The 18693-nt window shown below is 36.7% G+C and overlaps 1 protein-coding gene across 1 annotated transcript in view; it reads left to right on the top strand.

Moving 5' to 3' along the window:
- Window positions 1-18693, top strand: part of LOC136839417 (protein Wnt-1-like) — a 140133-nt gene that overhangs the window by 101293 nt on the left and 20147 nt on the right. The window contains exons 3-4 of the mRNA XM_067105430.1: window positions 788-913; window positions 1933-2072. Coding sequence (XP_066961531.1) covers window positions 788-913; window positions 1933-2072 — 266 coding nt within the window. The remainder of the gene's footprint in view (window positions 1-787; window positions 914-1932; window positions 2073-18693) is intronic.

The raw sequence follows: 18693 nt of genomic DNA, 5'->3' as shown, positions 1-18693 counted from the left end.
AATATAAGCGAAAACATTAAAACAATTATTCTGTTGCGATTACAGCAAGAACCTGGTTAATCTGAGCACAAGGACTGCATTCCCAATCGACGTAATTCCCAGGGTAGGCTTATTCCCACAGTATAAGAAGAAGAATGCCGTGGAAGTAATAAAAGAGTATCAGTAATCAATAATTCCTAATCATTATTCCGGTACGTGAAGTCAAAGAGGTTTCTAGGGTTGTAAAAATCCCGGTCAAGGAAGTGAGGGAATTTTGATGGGGCAGTAAGTAGAAATCTCTCTCTCTCTCTCTCTCTCTCTCTCTCTCTCTCTCTCTCTCTCTCTCTCTCTCTCTCTCTCTCTCTTTGCTAGTTTGGTTTTTTTTTTTTTTTTTTTTTTTTTTTTTTTGTAAAAGGTGAGGCATGAATGTACACCAAAAATTGCTTGAACTGAAAACAATTCAGGTTTTCGCCTTCGTCGGATCAAAGCTGTTTATCTAATGAAAACATTTGCTTTATTATTTTAATATGAATTTTTTTTTTTTTACATTTGTTGACGAATAAAAGATCTCCAGTATCGTAAAATATTTATACATACATATATGTGTGCGTATATATATACTGTGTGTGTGTATGTGTGTGTATTTATATATATATAAATATGTGTGTGTGAGTGTACCCGTGTTTGTATGCATATATTTGTACGCTGTGACAGCATTAAATCTCTTTATGATTATATGACTTGACCGAACCTCATTTTTTAACTGAAAACAATTCCTTTCACGTTACAACTCATCTCTTTCTTTTAGCCTGTCGAGAGACGGCCTTCCTGTACGCCCTAACTTCAGCTGCCGTCATCCACACTGTGACCAGAGCTTGCACGGAAGGTACCATTGATTCGTGCAACTGCGACTACCGTGCAAAAGGACCGTCAGGTAAGAGTCTTCGCAAGTTTCCTGTTGTTAAGTTAAGAAGGGTTAAAGCTCATTCTTCTAAACAAATTAGAGGTGGTTTCGTGTATTTCTGTAAGCCACGTTGCGCAGATTGTTTTTCTCCTTTCTGGGGTTCATTGTGGACGTGATACAGGTTTGAAAATGAGGCTGTAGATTAAAGATGGAAGAAATCATTGTCTGAAATGGAAGCTAAGGAGGGATATGCCTCCCATCTTTAAAAAAGTATATGTTCAGAAGGGAAGATGGAGAAAAAAGATAATGAATTTCGAATTGGTAATGATTTACAAATTTTCACCAACTGATAAGGGTAACAGACTGGAAAACTTTATAAGTTTAGAACAATGTTCTAAAAGTTGTTTTAATAAAATTAGTCTTTGTCCTAAAGGGTTTTTGAATAGCTATCATGTATCACGGTTAGTATAACGATCATCCATCATAGAATGAATTTTATATGAAGAATTAACATGTAACTGTAACACCGTAAATAACTCATGCTGTATCTTAATTTAATGTCAGTCAGAGACTCTCTCTCTCTCTTTCTCTCTCTCTATATATACAGTATATATATATATATATATATATATATATATATATATATATATATATATATATATATATATATATATGTGTGTGTGTGTGTGTGTGTGTGTGTATATATATATATATATGCATATATATATATATATATATATATATATATATATATATATTTATATATATATACATATGTATATATATATATATATATGTGTGTGTGTGTGTGTGTGTGTATATATATATATATATTTAAATCTCATAACCTCTTATGATTGTCAGGTATTATAGAATTATTCATATGTTGTCAGAGGTCTGAATAACTGTTCCTTACCACGGCAAGGGTCTTATGTGGAAATATGTAGCTATTGCACTTATTCCCCTCTCTCTCTCTCTCTCTCTCTCTCTCTCTCTCTCTCTCTCTCTCTCTCTCTCCGATTACATTACAGCCTACTTGTAACCCTCAGGTCTTGACTGGGAATGGGGCGGCTGTTCGGACAACATCGAATTCGGCCACAAGTTTTCGAGGCTCTTCGTCGACGCCGGCGAGAACAGGAGAGACCCTCGATTTCCTGTCAACCTTCATAACAACGAAGTCGGTCGCTTGGTGAGTTGTCAAGATTATCAAATATAATTTGGTGCTTAAATCACTCCTGGACTAAAGATGCAGGCTTATGTATACCCACGTACACGTACACACACAAACACGCACACACACACACACACACACACACATATATATATATATATATATATATATATATATATATATATATATATATATATATATATATATATATATATATATATATATATATATATATATATATATATAATATATATATATATATGTATTTATATACATATATATGTATACATATATATAGGTGGGTTATACTTTATATATATACATATATATGTGTATATATATATTTATATATATCTATGTATATAACATACATTTATACATATCGACTTATGTGACTCTCATATATTTAAGAAACTATGATTGTCAAATAATCTTTTGTGATTATATAAATAATAACCAAGCTCAATGTAATGTCGATCGATGATCTGACTAGATTTTTAAATTTTTTTTATCAGAATCATCCGAACACGAAAGATAAATACACACACATACACATACCCCTGTATGTGTAAAGCGTATAGGGTGTGAATTCACGTACATTTAAAAAATTGCGTATTAAATGAACTTTCTTATTTAGATAATAGCTGAACACATAAAAGGTAATAACTTTTGCTGTAGTACGAGCATCCTCGCCTTATCTCATTTATAGTATCGGCTAGCATTCCCAAAGAAGGACGTAAAAATACCAGCTGTCCAGGCCAAGATATTTTCGGGCGGCCGTAAACGATGGAGAGAAAAACATCTTCATAACTTCGGATACAAAACCATGGGAAAAGCGAAGTGTATACCTCATAACTAATTGCTGATGTTGGCTTTCTTTTATCCGATAAATAAAGAGAAGGAGCTCATATATGTGTGATTTCTGCTGGGACAAATGTAGAACTGTCAGCTAAGTGTTTTCGTAGGAGCATTGCCTGACAAAATTTCTATTTAACGACTGCGTTATAAACAATATGTTATTATGTATCCCTCTTACATTTATTTTGTTACTGTGAATACTTTTATGGATAAAAATTCAATAGCATTTTCAGCCAGTCCAAAAGACATGCACTTCATCTTATAAATCCTCCAGTGAGTGCATCTCTCCATCAGGCCCCAACCCCAAGAAAAATGAAGATCGTCCCTTTATCAGCCTTTGTCAAATAAGAGCTCAAGATTAGAGTTCTTTCTCCCGTGAAATGCAGGTTTATATCAGTGTCACTAGACCGGTATCATTAGGGCGAAGAAATAACCACTTCGATTATCCACGCATGAGACCAAAGTACAGACTAGGTCACAGACGGAGGGCCGTCGAACATCCGGGCATCCCTCGTTAACCGATATGAAACATTAAGGCGTGAACTTTTTGTGCTGTTTCTCATTACCTGGACCAGCAGCAGTGTCCTCGGTCGCTGGAGTCGAGTTAAAACAGCGTTTCGGAGTGAACGAGAGTGAAGTAACGGTACTCTTGGAATTGTACCGGGTTAATTTTGTACCGTACTTAGGAACGTGTTCCATTGGGGTGGTTTTCAGCCTGTGAAATGCGTTTAAATGTACAGTTAGTAAATACATATTTCGGGAAACTCTTCATGATCATTTTTCTACTTAGTACCAAGGTTCATTTGGGTAGTTCTCAGTGCGTGTGTACTTAGATCCATGAACCGTTAGAAAATACTTATTCTGGGAGGGAATTATGAAGGACTAACTTTTAACTAAGGTACATGGTCAATTTCGGTGGTTCTCCGTCCTTGCAACAAGATTCATGAACCTTTAGTGAAAATATTTTCGGGGAAATTGTAACTTAGGTGCATGGTTTAGGTACATGGCCCATATGGATGATTCTCCGGTAGGAGAGTTGGATTTATGTACATCAAGAAAATATTTATGAGTCCTTAAAATATATTCGTCTTCCTCTAATTCTCCTTAACGGTTTCTATGTTACGTAGTTTACAAGCAGCGTCCTTCTCCCTAATAATCAGACCATTGCTATTAATGTTCTTTAATAACCTCTTTGCTCTCTCTTCTTCTTCTTCTTCTTCTTCTTCTTCTTCTTCTTCTTCTTCTTCTTCTTCTTCTTCTTCTTCTTCTTCTTCTTTTTGCAAGATCCTTTGTCCTGTGAATAGCCTATGAATGTCACTGGCGTGATTATCAGACCATGAAGGACATTGAAAAGCATGATTAAGACTAAAGAAAAAAAAAGAATAAATCATAATGATGTTTGTGACATCCAGATCGAATATTCGGCATCAGATAAGCGATGTTAACTGCAAATTAACGATGGGACCTCCAATATTATCTTTTACGAGGAGATAAAAGGGCGGAAGAAACAATGCTTTGGTTACGTTGTGTATTTATTCATTTTGTTTTTTCCCTTCATTTTTAGGATGTTTTATCCAAATTTGATTATATTTGAGACATTACCTCGATAGGAAATTTCCCGTTGACTTAATCTGTAATATTTAATTTGTTTAGCGCTAAATTTATTTCAAGTCGTGTATTCGCATTCTTTAAAACAAGCAAAATTACTCTTATGTTGCAGAATCAGAAATCCATTTAGCTACCCTTCTATAATCCATTTAACACTGATTTACACCGCAGGCCGTTATAAACAGGTACCTGGGGAATAAGTGAGCGTTCTCTGCAAAGAATCTTTCTTCATCGGCGGGCGATGGAGTCCCCGCAGAAACATAAACAACGTATGCAAACACCGAGAGTCATGGAGAGATGAAGACGATGGAAGTTTTCTCAATAATCCCTTTGAATCCTGTGAAGCAGAAAGATAACGTTGAGATCAGATAGCGCGAGATGCTGCGACGATTGTTGGCGTGGACATGGTGTTGTGGGGGTGTGGGGGATGTGTCGTTGTGGGGAACAGGGGCTGGGAATGGAGGGGAGGGGTGTCTGAAGGAGCGAACGAGGTGCTGGGAGTAAATGGGAGGGGAGGTGATTAAAGGATGGAATTGGGAATGGGAATAAGGAGGGTTGTGGTCGTAGGAGAGGATGCAGTCAGTATCAGGATTAAGGGAAGGGACTGAAGGAAGGAATAGGAAAAATGGGAGGGATTGAAGAATTAAAGATCAGAAGGTGATAAAGGAGGGGCGATTAAAGGAAGCAACAGGATACTGGCAATAAACGCGAAGAATAAACTAAGGAGGAAATAGAAGTGGAACTGGCAATAAAAGCGAAGAATAAACTAAGGAGGAAACAGAAGTGGAATAAATGGGGAGAATAATTGAAGGAGGTTCTTTAAGATTAAGAATAAAGGGAGGAACGGTTAAAGGAGGGAAAAGGGACTGAAATAAAGGTAGGGGATAGGAGGAAATCAGGGACTGGGAACATACAAGGAGGGTGGACTGAAGAAGGGAACAAATGACCCTGAATAAGGGAGGAATCGAAGAGGGAATCAGGGAGTGGGAATAAAGACGTGATGGAAATCGAGAGAGGGGCCATAAAGCATTGATAAATGTAGAAAACAAGGGACTGGGAATAATAGGGTAGGGCGTGAAGTAGGGAATAGGGAGTAAGAAGGAAGGAAGAAGGGAATGGGAACAAAGGTGATAGAAATAAGGGAAGGGTTGGTGGAAGGGGAATAGGAAATAAAAGGGAAGGAGCAGAGGAGAGGCAGAAAGAAGAGTCTAAGCAGGGAGGGAAGACTCTCGGAGCGGCCGCCGTTAAGTCTTTTTCATTCTTATGCATACCTTGTTATGCTGCATATTTCAAATGTCTGGGGAGTCTTGCGTTCAGTTATCCGAACCGGGAGCTGATTAATAAAAAGTTTTCCGTCGTTCTCTAAACATTTCGTTTCCAGGCGGTAATGGAAGGTCAGGGGGTGGTTGCTGTGGCAGCCAGAACAATGGGTCGAGACAGATAACACGATGATAATTATGATAATCAGGTTGATGATGATGATGATGATTGTGGCCGCCATGAGAATTTTATTTTGTATCAGTTAGGATGACTGAAACTGACCAGTATTATAGTCTTGGTGTTATAAAATTGTTTTGATACTTATATCAGTGAGGTGATTGTGAAGTCAACTTTCAGTTTTTACAGCAATATTGAAGGTGTTACGTTGTTAATCATTACCTAGTTTGCCCAAAATCTGTAACAATTCTGAGAGGAAGTAGAACTTTACGTTGTTCATTTTAATTATCTAAAATACCGGACGTTCCATAAAATGACGCATTGCGTTTGCCATTTCTAATCATCATAAATCCGGTGATAGCATCGGTCAATTCTTTCAATAAATTAATCAAAGTCTTTGCAGTCGAGGTCGGCAACTTTCTTCAAGTCTGACAACAGAATGTGAATTCTACAACAATCACCGCTGCTTAACATGCAAGTCACCAGTTTAGTTTATTCTGGAAGGAATAAGATGAAAAACTGCCAGCTTAGCAAATCAGATATATTGGCCAAATTTTCAAGACCTTAAGGCCCATCTTCAGGGTTGTAAAATATGCTAAATTTACAAATTAAAAACAGACCTGGTAAAAGTGACATGTAACAAAAGTTAAAATAAAAAACATTGAATTGTGATTTTAACTTTTGTTACGTGTCACTTTTACTGAGTCTGTTAATATATTGTAAATATTGTATATTTTACAGCCCTGAAGGTGAGACTTGACGTCTCGAAAATCTGGCCAATAAATCCGATATGCTACGATGGCTGCTTTTCATCCTATTCCTTCTAAATCTCCGGCGTTCCAGATGCCCTAACCTTCCTGTGTATTTTATTCTATAAATACCATTTTTGCTCTAAAAATTTTGATAAAAAAATGCCCCCTAGCCGGTTTTAATTTTGTTGATAACTTTATATTCAAACTGGTACGTCAATAATGTAAAGTACCTCTTAGTTTTATTAACGTTGAAGAATAATGTTAAGTAAAAAATTATATGCAGTATTACGGTCAGTGATAAGCTGAGAGTAGAATACAGGCAAGGTCAAAGAACTGTTTAATCAGTTCATGCTATAAAGAAAAAATACTGAAAGTATTGGCTATGCATAGGCATTCAGTTGAGCTTATTCGATCCATGAAAGATTTATCATAAGGCATAAATTCTACCGAAGGGATGCCAGTGCGGCTTGTAAACTCTACGGGAAATGCTCGACTAATTTCCCAAATGAATAGCCTACAGAATCTTTTACTCACGAGGAACAATAATAATAATAATCACATTTTACGCAACTTGAAGGTATACGAGCGAATCACCGTTTCATTTCTTAACTTACCAGAAAAGCTCCTTTTCAATTTGGGTACAATAGTGTATCTTGGCTAACTAATCATAAACATGACGGCAAAATTGCAATATTTGTTTTTGTCAATTTTGCAAAAACAGCAATGATATAATACTTGTAAACTCCTCCAGAAGACCAACCGCAACGATTTCTAGACTGTAAAGAGGACTAGGCTGGAGATATATTAGTGTTTAGTTAATTACTGTGCCCAGGGATAATAAAACCTTAAAAATGTAAAATGGCTTCCAAGAAGTTAATAATCAATTGATAACATTTACACTCTATGTGCATTTTGAGTTTTTTAAATTACAAATCAACAACTTTGTGCAATGACACTTCAGGTGCAACAGAGCGAGTCCCTACATTATTAGGTTACGACTTTATTTCAGTTTTCTCAGCTGGTAAAATGTTCATTCGAAACGGATTGACTTTGATAAATTTTTAGCTTTAGCATTTTACTATAAAGTATAAAGCACATGCGGTAAATGTCAGTGTCATATAATGTTAAGAGAAACAAGTAAAATACTGCAAAAATAAAACAGTGAAAAAAGGTAATTTGAGCAGAAATAACGACAAAGAGGTTTCGCTCAAGCTGGGTATAGAGATGTCGGCATAAAAGATTCAAGTTCTTGCATTTAGTTATTTCTGAAAGGAAACACTAAGATAAAATGGGTATGCATCGATGCATCGTATAAGCTCGTAAGGGCGAGCAATGTTAAAACAATTTCTTCTCAGGCAACCGAAGGCATTTTCAGAAACATTTAAGCCGAAGTCTGAGTTCCTTCTTACGAACCGAATGAAATCTCTTTTAACTTGAGCTTCGTGTATCTTACAACTTTATCGTCAATATGTTCGGTTTACTGGCCAATTCCGCGGGAATAATGACAATAAAACTAGCGATAAAATTCCCACCCTAGTCGTTGCATTTGCACTTATCACAGCCATTAGGACGATCTGATTAACACCTAACAAACGCTTGACCGTATCCGCCATGCTGCAAATACGGGTGACATCTGGTGTCGGAGACGCGAAACAAAAGGTTGCCAAACAATCTCCTGTCAGTTCCCGGCCAGATAACGACTATTCTGAAAAATACTCTGAGCCCTTCATGAAAAATCGTTTTGATAAGAATGGAATAAGTCGAAAACAGTCTCTTTCACTCGGTCTTCCTCAAAATGATGTTGCTAGGATAAGGGTTTCCGACATTTAACTATCAACACCGGTGGTCCACGAGGAGCTCAGCGTCTTCTTTTATTCCTTTATTTCGTCAGTTTCAGTTCCCAGTTGTCAATTATAGCTTTTCTTGTGACATATTTCTTTTGTTTGTATTGTATCCCGGTTCTGCCTGCGATGCGATAGTTACCATTATTGTTTGTTCACCATTGACAGTATACAGATTCAACTTATTAATACTTTCAGTAAAGAAGTCTTTGTTTCCATAGCAAATTGCAATATTATCCTAGTTTTTAACAGTATACACCATCCGTTTTCTTATATATATATATATATATATATATATATATATATATATATATATATATATATATATATATATATATATATATATATATATATATATATATATATATATATATATATATATATATATATATATATATATATATATATATATATATATATATATATATATATATATATATATATATATATGTATGTATGTATGTATATATATATATATATATATATATATATATATATATATATATATATATATATGTATATTAGTGCTTAGTTCTTGTACTTATGTTAGGTCGTGTGTAGATTCTTTTTGTAGCTATAACTCATATATATATGATATCCAGATGGGATCGTATTCATGTCCATAAATTAAGTAACGTTAAAGGTGAATACCTTATCGATATCATTTATCAAAAGCAAAGGCCACCACATCCCCATTGTCTAAGGACCAGGTGCTGTGTCATCGTAGCTGTGTCTAGACAGCGGTCGCAAGCAATCAATAATCAACTTATTGCTGCTTTATGCTTTGCTATTGCTTTTATATCTTGTTCTCCTTATCCAGATCATGCATGCTCTCTAATTACTGTCTTATTTGGTTTGGTTGACCTGAATTCTCGATGCGATTGCTCGTTAAGTTTTGCGATTCGATGAGTCTTGCAATTCTCTTTGGAATTCCACACCAATATTTCAGTGTTTTTTAAGAATGCACCCGAATAAAGACTGAATCTAGGTCACATGAACCTAGACTAAAGGTCGTTACTAACAAAGAACAGAATCTTGGTAAACATGTCTCAAATAATCCAGCCATAATAGTCAATAGTGCTGAACTGAACGCCATTATCAAAGTTACCATTAATTAGAGTAGACCATTTATACTTGATTGCTATCAAGATGGAAATAATAAAATAGAATAAAATTCCTTATCATCGCATGAGATCAAGCTATTCAGTTATTAGATGACAGAGGAAGAAAATACCACTGTGTTAGAACTCATTACTGCCACCAACACATGCCACCCACGAAGCTCAAGTCAGAGCCACGCGGGGAGTCCGAACGTCACTTGGATGGAGAACTGCGGGAGGGTTAAACGGCGATGGTGATGATGACGATGGAGAAGATAGTGGGATTAATGATGATGATTATCATGATGATGATGATGAAGATGGATTAAAGATGGTGATAATGATGATTATGGCGTTGATGCCAAAAATGTTTGCTTTCTAGCCAGATGGTAATCCAGAGATGATGGTGATGATAAGGATAGTAAAATAGCAACTGGACATGATAGTGATTAAATATGGCGATGATGATAATATTTCATCTGTCGTGGTAAGGATGGGAAATGAAAACTTTAAAGATAAATATCTAAGAAACTCGATCCCATTTCTGATAATCAGCAGATAAATTCCGAATCTATAGAAAGTAACGAGTGCTCTCTTTTCCAGAGCTTCGATCTCGCAGCAAAATAACGAGATAAATTCGGTTTCAGGTAAACTCGGTAAATTCCAGCTTCATCTGGTACTTCCTAATGAACACCATGTTCTTTGGAAGCTTGAATTTCAGGTCACTGGCCTCTGTGGGCCTGTTCCATATGAATAGGTTTCACCTAGTGAATAATAATAATAATAATAATAATAATAATAATAATAATAATAATAATAATAATATAAACATCCCATTCCCTTTTTGGACAGAAAGTAATGTTCTGTGCTTGAGAAGAACTGTCAATCAGTTACATGCTCAAGGATTATAAACAGAAATTGTTTATTCTCTAGAAACACGCCGGAAATTTGCGCTATCTTTTGAAAGGTCACAAAGGCTACAGAACGATAAGAAATGTCTAATTATTATGAAGTTGTTAACGGTCACCCCTAGATGTACAGTACATGAAATGATCGTGATAACTACGAAGAGTTCATCTTCAGTGAAATAATAATATAATATATATATATATATATATATATATATATATATATATATATATATATATATATATATATATATATATATATATGTTTATGTGTGTGTATATGTGTATACAGTATGTACAGTATGTATATAAATTATATTATATATATATATATATGGGTATATATATATATATATATATATATATATAATGATTACCTTTTTCTCAAGTGGGTGGGGGCTCGAGGAATGATTACCTTCAGGTCTTATAGAATGTCTTTGAGATGAGGCTGCAAGCCCAGCACCCTTTTCCGCTCGGGTGACAAACAACCACATTTAACTAAAACTATCTAGATAATTCCTTGGTCTGAACCGCTTTGCCTCTCCTGGGAATCGAACCTTTCCTCTCCATATAGGACGACTATTTTCATCACCATTTCACCGAGGATTGTGAGTTCGTCTACGCATATAGTGATGTATCCTTATTCATTGGAAGCTTGACTCTCAAGTCATTGTTCCATATGAATAGGTTTCATCTACTGAATAATAATAATAATAATAATAATAATAATAATAATAATAATAATAATAATAATAATAATAATAATAATAATAATAATAATAATAGAATTTTTGCTTTCCAAAAAGCTTTGGCATTATATGAGGAGCCATGAAACCCCAAAATATAAATCAATCAACTGGTAAAGTTTTAGAAGCCACTTGGTTTACTTAAGCGTAAATGGACAAAGGAACAGGGTTCTGATGTAACAATTTTTATAAAAATATCTACGGAAACCAGAATTGTCAATATAGTCAGCGCGGTCAAGTAAATTGGCAATATCATTCAGTCTTAGGCCATAACAGACAGACATCGCACCACTTACGAAAAATCGTCTTTGGCTTTCGAAGGGCTCTTCGAACCTGATTAGATAAAAAAAAATACCTTCCTTCCTAATTGGTTGGGCTGGGTAAGGATTAATTCTGCACTTGTATATAAAGTTCCCCTGATGAGATAGGCGCATTTCTCCTCCCTCAATTAGCAAGCAAACGAACGCATGAAAAACAACCATATCCCTAAACGTTGCTCTCGTCCAAACGAAGCAGGAAACCCCGAACGAAGAGGAGTTATCCAAAGAGGAACTGGCAGTAAACCACAGTCGTATGTTTATGAAGACTGGACGGCCGCGGGGATGTTCGACGGAGTTGCAGTCGTGTTCCAACATTATATGATTATGTAGATGCGGGAAGGGCGGGATCTTTACTCAGGCGCTATGATGTTTGTGTCAGGTATGATGGGCGATAGCATAGTCGGTCGGTCAGTTTTCTCTCGCATTAAACAGATGTTTTACGCGTGTAAAGACATGAGTTAATGAAATTTAGACGCGTGATTTACAACGCGGCCTCGGACCTGAGATATCTAGCTGGTGTATATGAAGACGCAATCTTGATTGGGCCGGAGAGATACAACAGACTAGAGATAAAATGGTTTGCATTGGTAAATACCGATTCCGGAGATAATTTTTTTTTTCTTTTTTGGCCGTTTAGTGTATAATCTATCTACCTATCTGTTTATGTTCATCTATCTGTGTTGTAAGAGAACCCCAAGTATTTAAAACTACTCTGTGCCGTTGTATAAAACAAATTACAGTTGTTCCTTACGATTCTGGAATTTTTTTATACTGTACTAGGTAACTGATTACGTCTTTCTGCTTGTCATATGCAACAGAAATTTCATGATAATATTTGATAAACAGCTTTGAGCAAAGTCATATACGGATAATTTTGCGGGGTAAAAATTGCAGTTTAAGTTCTAGAAGGATTATCTAATCTAATATATTAATATGAGTGTAGATCAACCCTGTACTGCATAGCTGTTATGTTCTGAATATACGAATGAACTGAACTGTCATACACACTTAATTAGTTACAAAATTCAATTTTGAAAGTCGATTACGTCACTGCTTTCAGGCGGACAACCTTTACTGCATCCAAATTCCTCGCGCACACCGAACTTTCGCTAACAGAGGAATCGTGATGCTGGCATTTCTGAAATGCAAATAGTGGGCTATTTATTTCGTCCTGTACAGCGAAAAACCTTCAATATGACGTCGCTATGCACGATGATGTCCTTATTTTGGCTACAGAAAACAATGTATCTGAATTTGACAAATGTAAATGTTACGGGCTGAAAGAAATGGCTGTACTTCTTCCTAATATAATGAGTTAGCACTAACTTCAGTCTTCTAACTAGCATGCTTAGAATTTTACATTTTTCCCCCCTCACGGATTTGAAGGCTTTCAGTTAAAATTATTTCCAGCAATATAAGGATACAGAGAAGTTGATTGTTGTGGACACTAAAATGCAAAGAATTGGTCAATACGACCAAAAGACTCTGTGTTGAGGATTCATTCGACTTTATAACCGAATCGGCTGCATCTTTCGGACTACGCACCGACCGACCCCAGCGCTTAACAACAGCATCAGAGTCCAGATAATTTTGTACATTTTAGGTTAAGGATCACGGCCTCGGCCTCCTCTCCGGCCATCTCTAATACCTAACTATGGCGAAAGGGGACCCCAGTAAACCTCGTATTGCTGCTTGGATAGAATATTACAACTCATTTGTTATCAGTATGGCTTGACCTCTGACCGCGCGCTGTAGGGGTCCTGACCAGCCTTGCCTTCCAATGACTTCATTCACTCGTCTGATGGGTTGGGCATTTTGGGGCCTTTATACAGCGTTCACTTCTCGACGGCAAAAGAGCGAATTTCTTTCAGAATTTCATAACTTCAAAGTCAGAGTATTTTCGTCTTGAAGTGTGCGCCTCGCACCGTACGAAAAATAACGGCGAAACAGAAGCATTTATTTTAGAAGACGGGCGAAACTCGAAAACATTCCTTTCTGTGAAACATTTTGGTAAGGTTGCACGGAGAGAAGAAATCCAGGTAGGAGACTTGAATTTACCTGCCCTTCCCGGGGCCCCTCCATCCAAAACACGTAGAGGAAAATCCTACATTGTAACCGTGCAATTGATGCGTTTGCATTCGATAGAATGTCCTTTCTTCCGCATGATAAACTACCTAAAGAGTTGATGGAGGGCAGGGGGAAGAGTAGTTGCCTACTTTAGCGTGCGATTAGTGGTGCGCAGGCGCAATGGAGCATCGCTGCCAACAAAGAGAGATTTATTGCTCTATTATGTTCCAGGTTGACAACCAAATAAATGGAAGATAGTCATTTTCCCTAGACAGATCTCGCGATAAGCTGTCTAACAGCCATTCATGTGATATTCATAACTTCGTTCATAATGTGTTTACCCTTTTTGCCTTTACATATTCGATAACTCATGCTTGAAAAGTGTCTTACATCACTTGTGTTGGCATCCATGGCGTCTGATAGACTCGTTTTAGCGCACCTGTTAGCTGAAATATATGCCATTATCCGAGTTGATAATGCTTATTAGAAGGCTTTTCCCTAGCCTCCGAGCCTCGTGAAATAAGGGGAGAGCAGCTCTTAGCGACCAGATTACAAGAAGAAGAAGACGAAAAAAAGCATCGAGAGTATTTGTGTGAGTCTGGGCTTGAGCCGAGCGGAGCGGAAGGAATGCATGATACGATTCAGTTTCAGCTCGAAATCTGATGGGGGCTAGATCTGCCTTCCGATAGCGAGCGTACACTCTTAATAATAATGACCGCCGAGGACCGGTTCTCTGTTCTGAAACCTCTTTTAGAGAGAATATCTCCCCAGTTTGGTAGGCAGGCGGCAAATACGTGGATTTTTTACCTTTTCTCTTCGATCCCCGCGTTGAATTGAGATGTCCTTTGCAGCGTTTGATTAGTCTCGTCGAAGCGTTAATGTCTCTGATGGTGTGTTTGTAGTGAGGACGTCATCAGTGCTTTAATAATCTTGTTCTTCCTTCTCCTCCTCCTCCTCCTCTTCTCCCTCGGCTCTTATCTCCTCTCCGCCATCGTCGTCTTACCCAGTATTAGTTAGTCGCACCAGCAATTGATTACTTCCGGGGATCATTCATAGACACAGATTATTCCGCATTCTAAGCTCTCTCTCACTTCCGATATTTACGCTTCCCTTTCCCGACGTCAGAGCATCTTGCGTCCAATGAATAAAGAGAAGAGTAACGGAAAGGAGAAGAAAGAACATCTTACTAAACCCGATGAATTCTCTCTCCTTCGACCCACCTCGAGAAAGAACCCCCCGAAGCTCTGCTCAGCAGGAGGTTCAATGGAACTCAAAAAGAAAAAAAAATACGTTGGGAGATTTCAATAAGGAAGATCGTAGATGGAGATATCACGCGGACGAGGCAGCCAAGAGGAAGGTGAAATCACCCTTTTACAGACTTAGAGAGAGAGAGAGAGAGAGAGAGAGAGAGAGAGAGAGAGAGAGAGAGTTTTCTTGGAATCTCCAACATTTCACCTACTCATGGCGGTATTGTATCCAGCTATTTTTCTTCATTTGAAAATGCGATATGTTGGTACACAATGGAAAGCCTGATTCAGCGACAGACCGATAGGAAGATATATGCAGATAAATGAAGAGAAATAGTGTTGATATTTCAAAAAAAGGTTCAAGATAAATTAAGAGATATAGAAATGAGTGTTGAGACTGATACAAGGATAAAAGACGAACGAGGTAGATCAATAACTGATAGGCGAACAGATAGTAATCTGGGCAGACAAACCGATTATCGATAAAGAAAAAGAACTACCACCAATAAAACGGGGTCCAGTAGACCATAATTCATGACTCTTGTGTACTCTTTAACCTCAGCATGTTCAAACGATTTCCCATTATGACTCACATACCCAGAGCACGATCCAAGCAATCTAGACGTCTCATTTACACTGAAAAGAATCAGGCTCTTCATTTAAACAGTCTAGCTGGGCTGTTTACATTAACAAAAATCAGGTTTTGCGTCTAGGCAGTCCGACTGGCCTGTTTTCACTAACAGAAATCAGGTTTTGCATCTATGCAGTTTTCTTGTCCTGTTTACACTGACAGTAATCAGGTTCTACATCTAAACAGTCTTCCTGGCCCTGTTTACACTGGCCAGAACCAGGTTCGGCGTCTAAACAGTCTTCCTGGCCTATTTACATTGACTAGAATCGGGTTCTACATCTAAGCAGTATTCCTAGCCTATTTACATGGACTAGAATCGGGTTCTACATCTAAGCAGTATTCCTAGCCTATTTATTGGACTAGAATCGGGTTCTACATCTAAGCAGTATTCCTAGCCTATTTACATGGACTAGAATCGGGTTCTACATCTATGCACTCTTGGACTAGAATCGGGTTCTACATCTAAGCAGTATTCCTAGCCTATTTACATGGACTAGAATCCGGCTCTACATCTATGCACTCTAGCTGGGCTATTTACACTGACAGAAGTCAGGTTCCGCATCTAGATCTATCAGGCCAATGAGAATGAACATACCATAACCGAGTAGCCACCTTTTTTTTTCTCTCTTTTTTTCTCCCTAATGCCGATCTCCCAGTCGTTTATATCCTCCACACTCTTTGCATCTTTATGAGGCAATGTTTTTCATCTCGCAAAATGACCGCGCCCACATACAATCCATGACCTCTTCCCCAGCGCTGAATCAAGGGTCTGGAACCTGGAACTTTTAGCGGAGTTTTCTCTCTCTCTCTCTCTCTCTCTCTCTCTCTCTCTCTCTCTCTCTCTCTCTCTCTCTCTCTCATTTGTTGTTTGCTTAGTTTCTGTTTGTTTCATCATGATACTATGTTTTTTTTCTAGTTCTTTTATTGATATTCCATTTATTTTTCACTGCTTAATTTTTTTTTAATATTAAAGAAAATCATTACTTTAAACTTTTCTTCAGTATTTTCCAGCATTTTCTCCTTCCATATTTGTGGTGGAATATTGAAGACAATAATATCACGGTATTCCTTCATTACACTTCGTTCTGTCAGTGGTCTCTAAGCAAAGAAACGGAGGAAAAGGAATGTCTGTTTGTTTGTGTGTGTGCGCGCGCGCGCGTGTGTGTGTGTGTGTGTGTATGTGAGAGAGAGAGAGAGAGAGAGAGAGAGTACCCTAAATGTTCCATGAAGTTCCTCTCCCAGAATGCGTACAGCTCATTAAAACGCGATGAAAACTGCAAAAACCATAATGAGCTTTTGGTACGATTTCAAGGAACTGACGATGATTATGAAAACTGCAATACAGAAAGAGGATTGAAACATTCCCTTCGTTTGAAATATATGTACAGAGCTCTCTAATTTGCTTATCTCTCGAAAATATTAATTTAGTCGCAGTTTTAGGGCATGTGCGTCTTAGCCCACTGGGAGGTCTACGAATATCTTTTAGCATAGATATATTTTTTTCTCAACTTGAACTGATTATATTTTCGAAATATGAACAAATTTGAGACCCATGTATCTATTTTAGATGAAGGAAATTTCCATTTATGTATTTTTAGCCTAATTAACATTAATTGACATCATAAGTTGTCTTACTTCATTAACTCTAAATCTGTACAGATTTTCATATCATCTTAGCCTAAAGCATTTCTTCCACAAAAAACAAAGTATCTTATGTATTTAAATCAATCTAATTTAATGTATAACTAAATGGAGATTTCACACATATATAGCTTATATAGTTCTACAACCTCCTCCGTAGCTAAGCACTATCCTTCTTCCCACCTTTTCTTTTTTAATGTCTTTTTTCGCGGAGCTGGGCTACAAAAGGGCATTAGACTGCCCAACCCGTTGACCTTTGCCCTTAAAAAAAAATATAGTTTGATATGCGACCTCGCAAAACCACCGCTGAAACTTCAAACTTGAAAGTGACCCGGAGAATTATGTTGTCAATCAAACATCATGAAACTTAACAACTGCAACTGCACCTAACACTGAAAAATTACATTCGTATTTACGGCTCTTGATTTTGAAGCGAACTAAGACTGTAATGCTGTGTTCCATTATCTACTACGTCTTAAAGTCATTTCTTTATGATGAAACTTTGTCATGAGTGGGCCGTAATGACATGGAGTGCAAAAAAAAGTTATAAAAATACATTTATTTATAATGAAAAAAATCACAACATGAAACACACTCAGTATAACTTCTGAAATTCCTCTTTCTATTCCTATCAAGGAAAAAAATTTAAAAACCTAGAAATACAGTTATTTATCATAAAAAAATTATATGAAATAAATGCATATATATGTTTTGTAATTCAATTGGAAACATCTGAAGTCTTTCTAATTCTATTAAAAAAAAACGCAAAACATGAAAAATGCAGAAAAGGTACCAATTCTAAGGTACCAATGAAAGCTTTCCCATGATTGACCAATGACTGATTGATTGACGTAGCTTATTTGGGGTCGCAACTGCCAGAGTCACTGGCGCCAAACTCTCTCTCTCTCTGAGGATGAGGATCCCGCATTCGATTCCCGAGTAATTGCCAGGAGAGAATAATATGGGCTTGTTTTCTTATAAAACTAATAGGTATCTTTTGATCTAACCAATGAACTGGGTGCCTGGTTACAAGTCAACTGTGGGGAGACACCAATCGGGGTAAAAAAAATAAAATGAGAGGAGAGAAAGGAAAAATTTATAAGCGTGAGGGATCAGAACTTTATTAATATATATATATATATATATATATATATATATATATATATATATATATATATATATATATATATATATATATATATATATATATATATTTATATATATATATATATATATATATATATATATATATATATACTGTATATGTATATATATACATATATATATAATATATATATATATATATACATAATAAATATCCCAACATCATAATTAAAAAGAAAAAGGGAAGCTCTGAGCGAGGTAATCCCCACCCACCCAAGTAAAACCATTCACGAGTAATTCATAAGATAAGATATTCTCTCTCTCTCTCTCTCTCTCTCTCTCTCTCTCTCTCTCTCTCTCTCTCTCTCTCTCTCTCTGC

This window comes from Macrobrachium rosenbergii, chromosome 6, assembly GCF_040412425.1.
Source record: "Macrobrachium rosenbergii isolate ZJJX-2024 chromosome 6, ASM4041242v1, whole genome shotgun sequence".
NCBI lineage: Eukaryota > Metazoa > Arthropoda > Malacostraca > Decapoda > Palaemonidae > Macrobrachium > Macrobrachium rosenbergii.
This window is presented reverse-complemented; position numbering and strand designations above follow the sequence as displayed.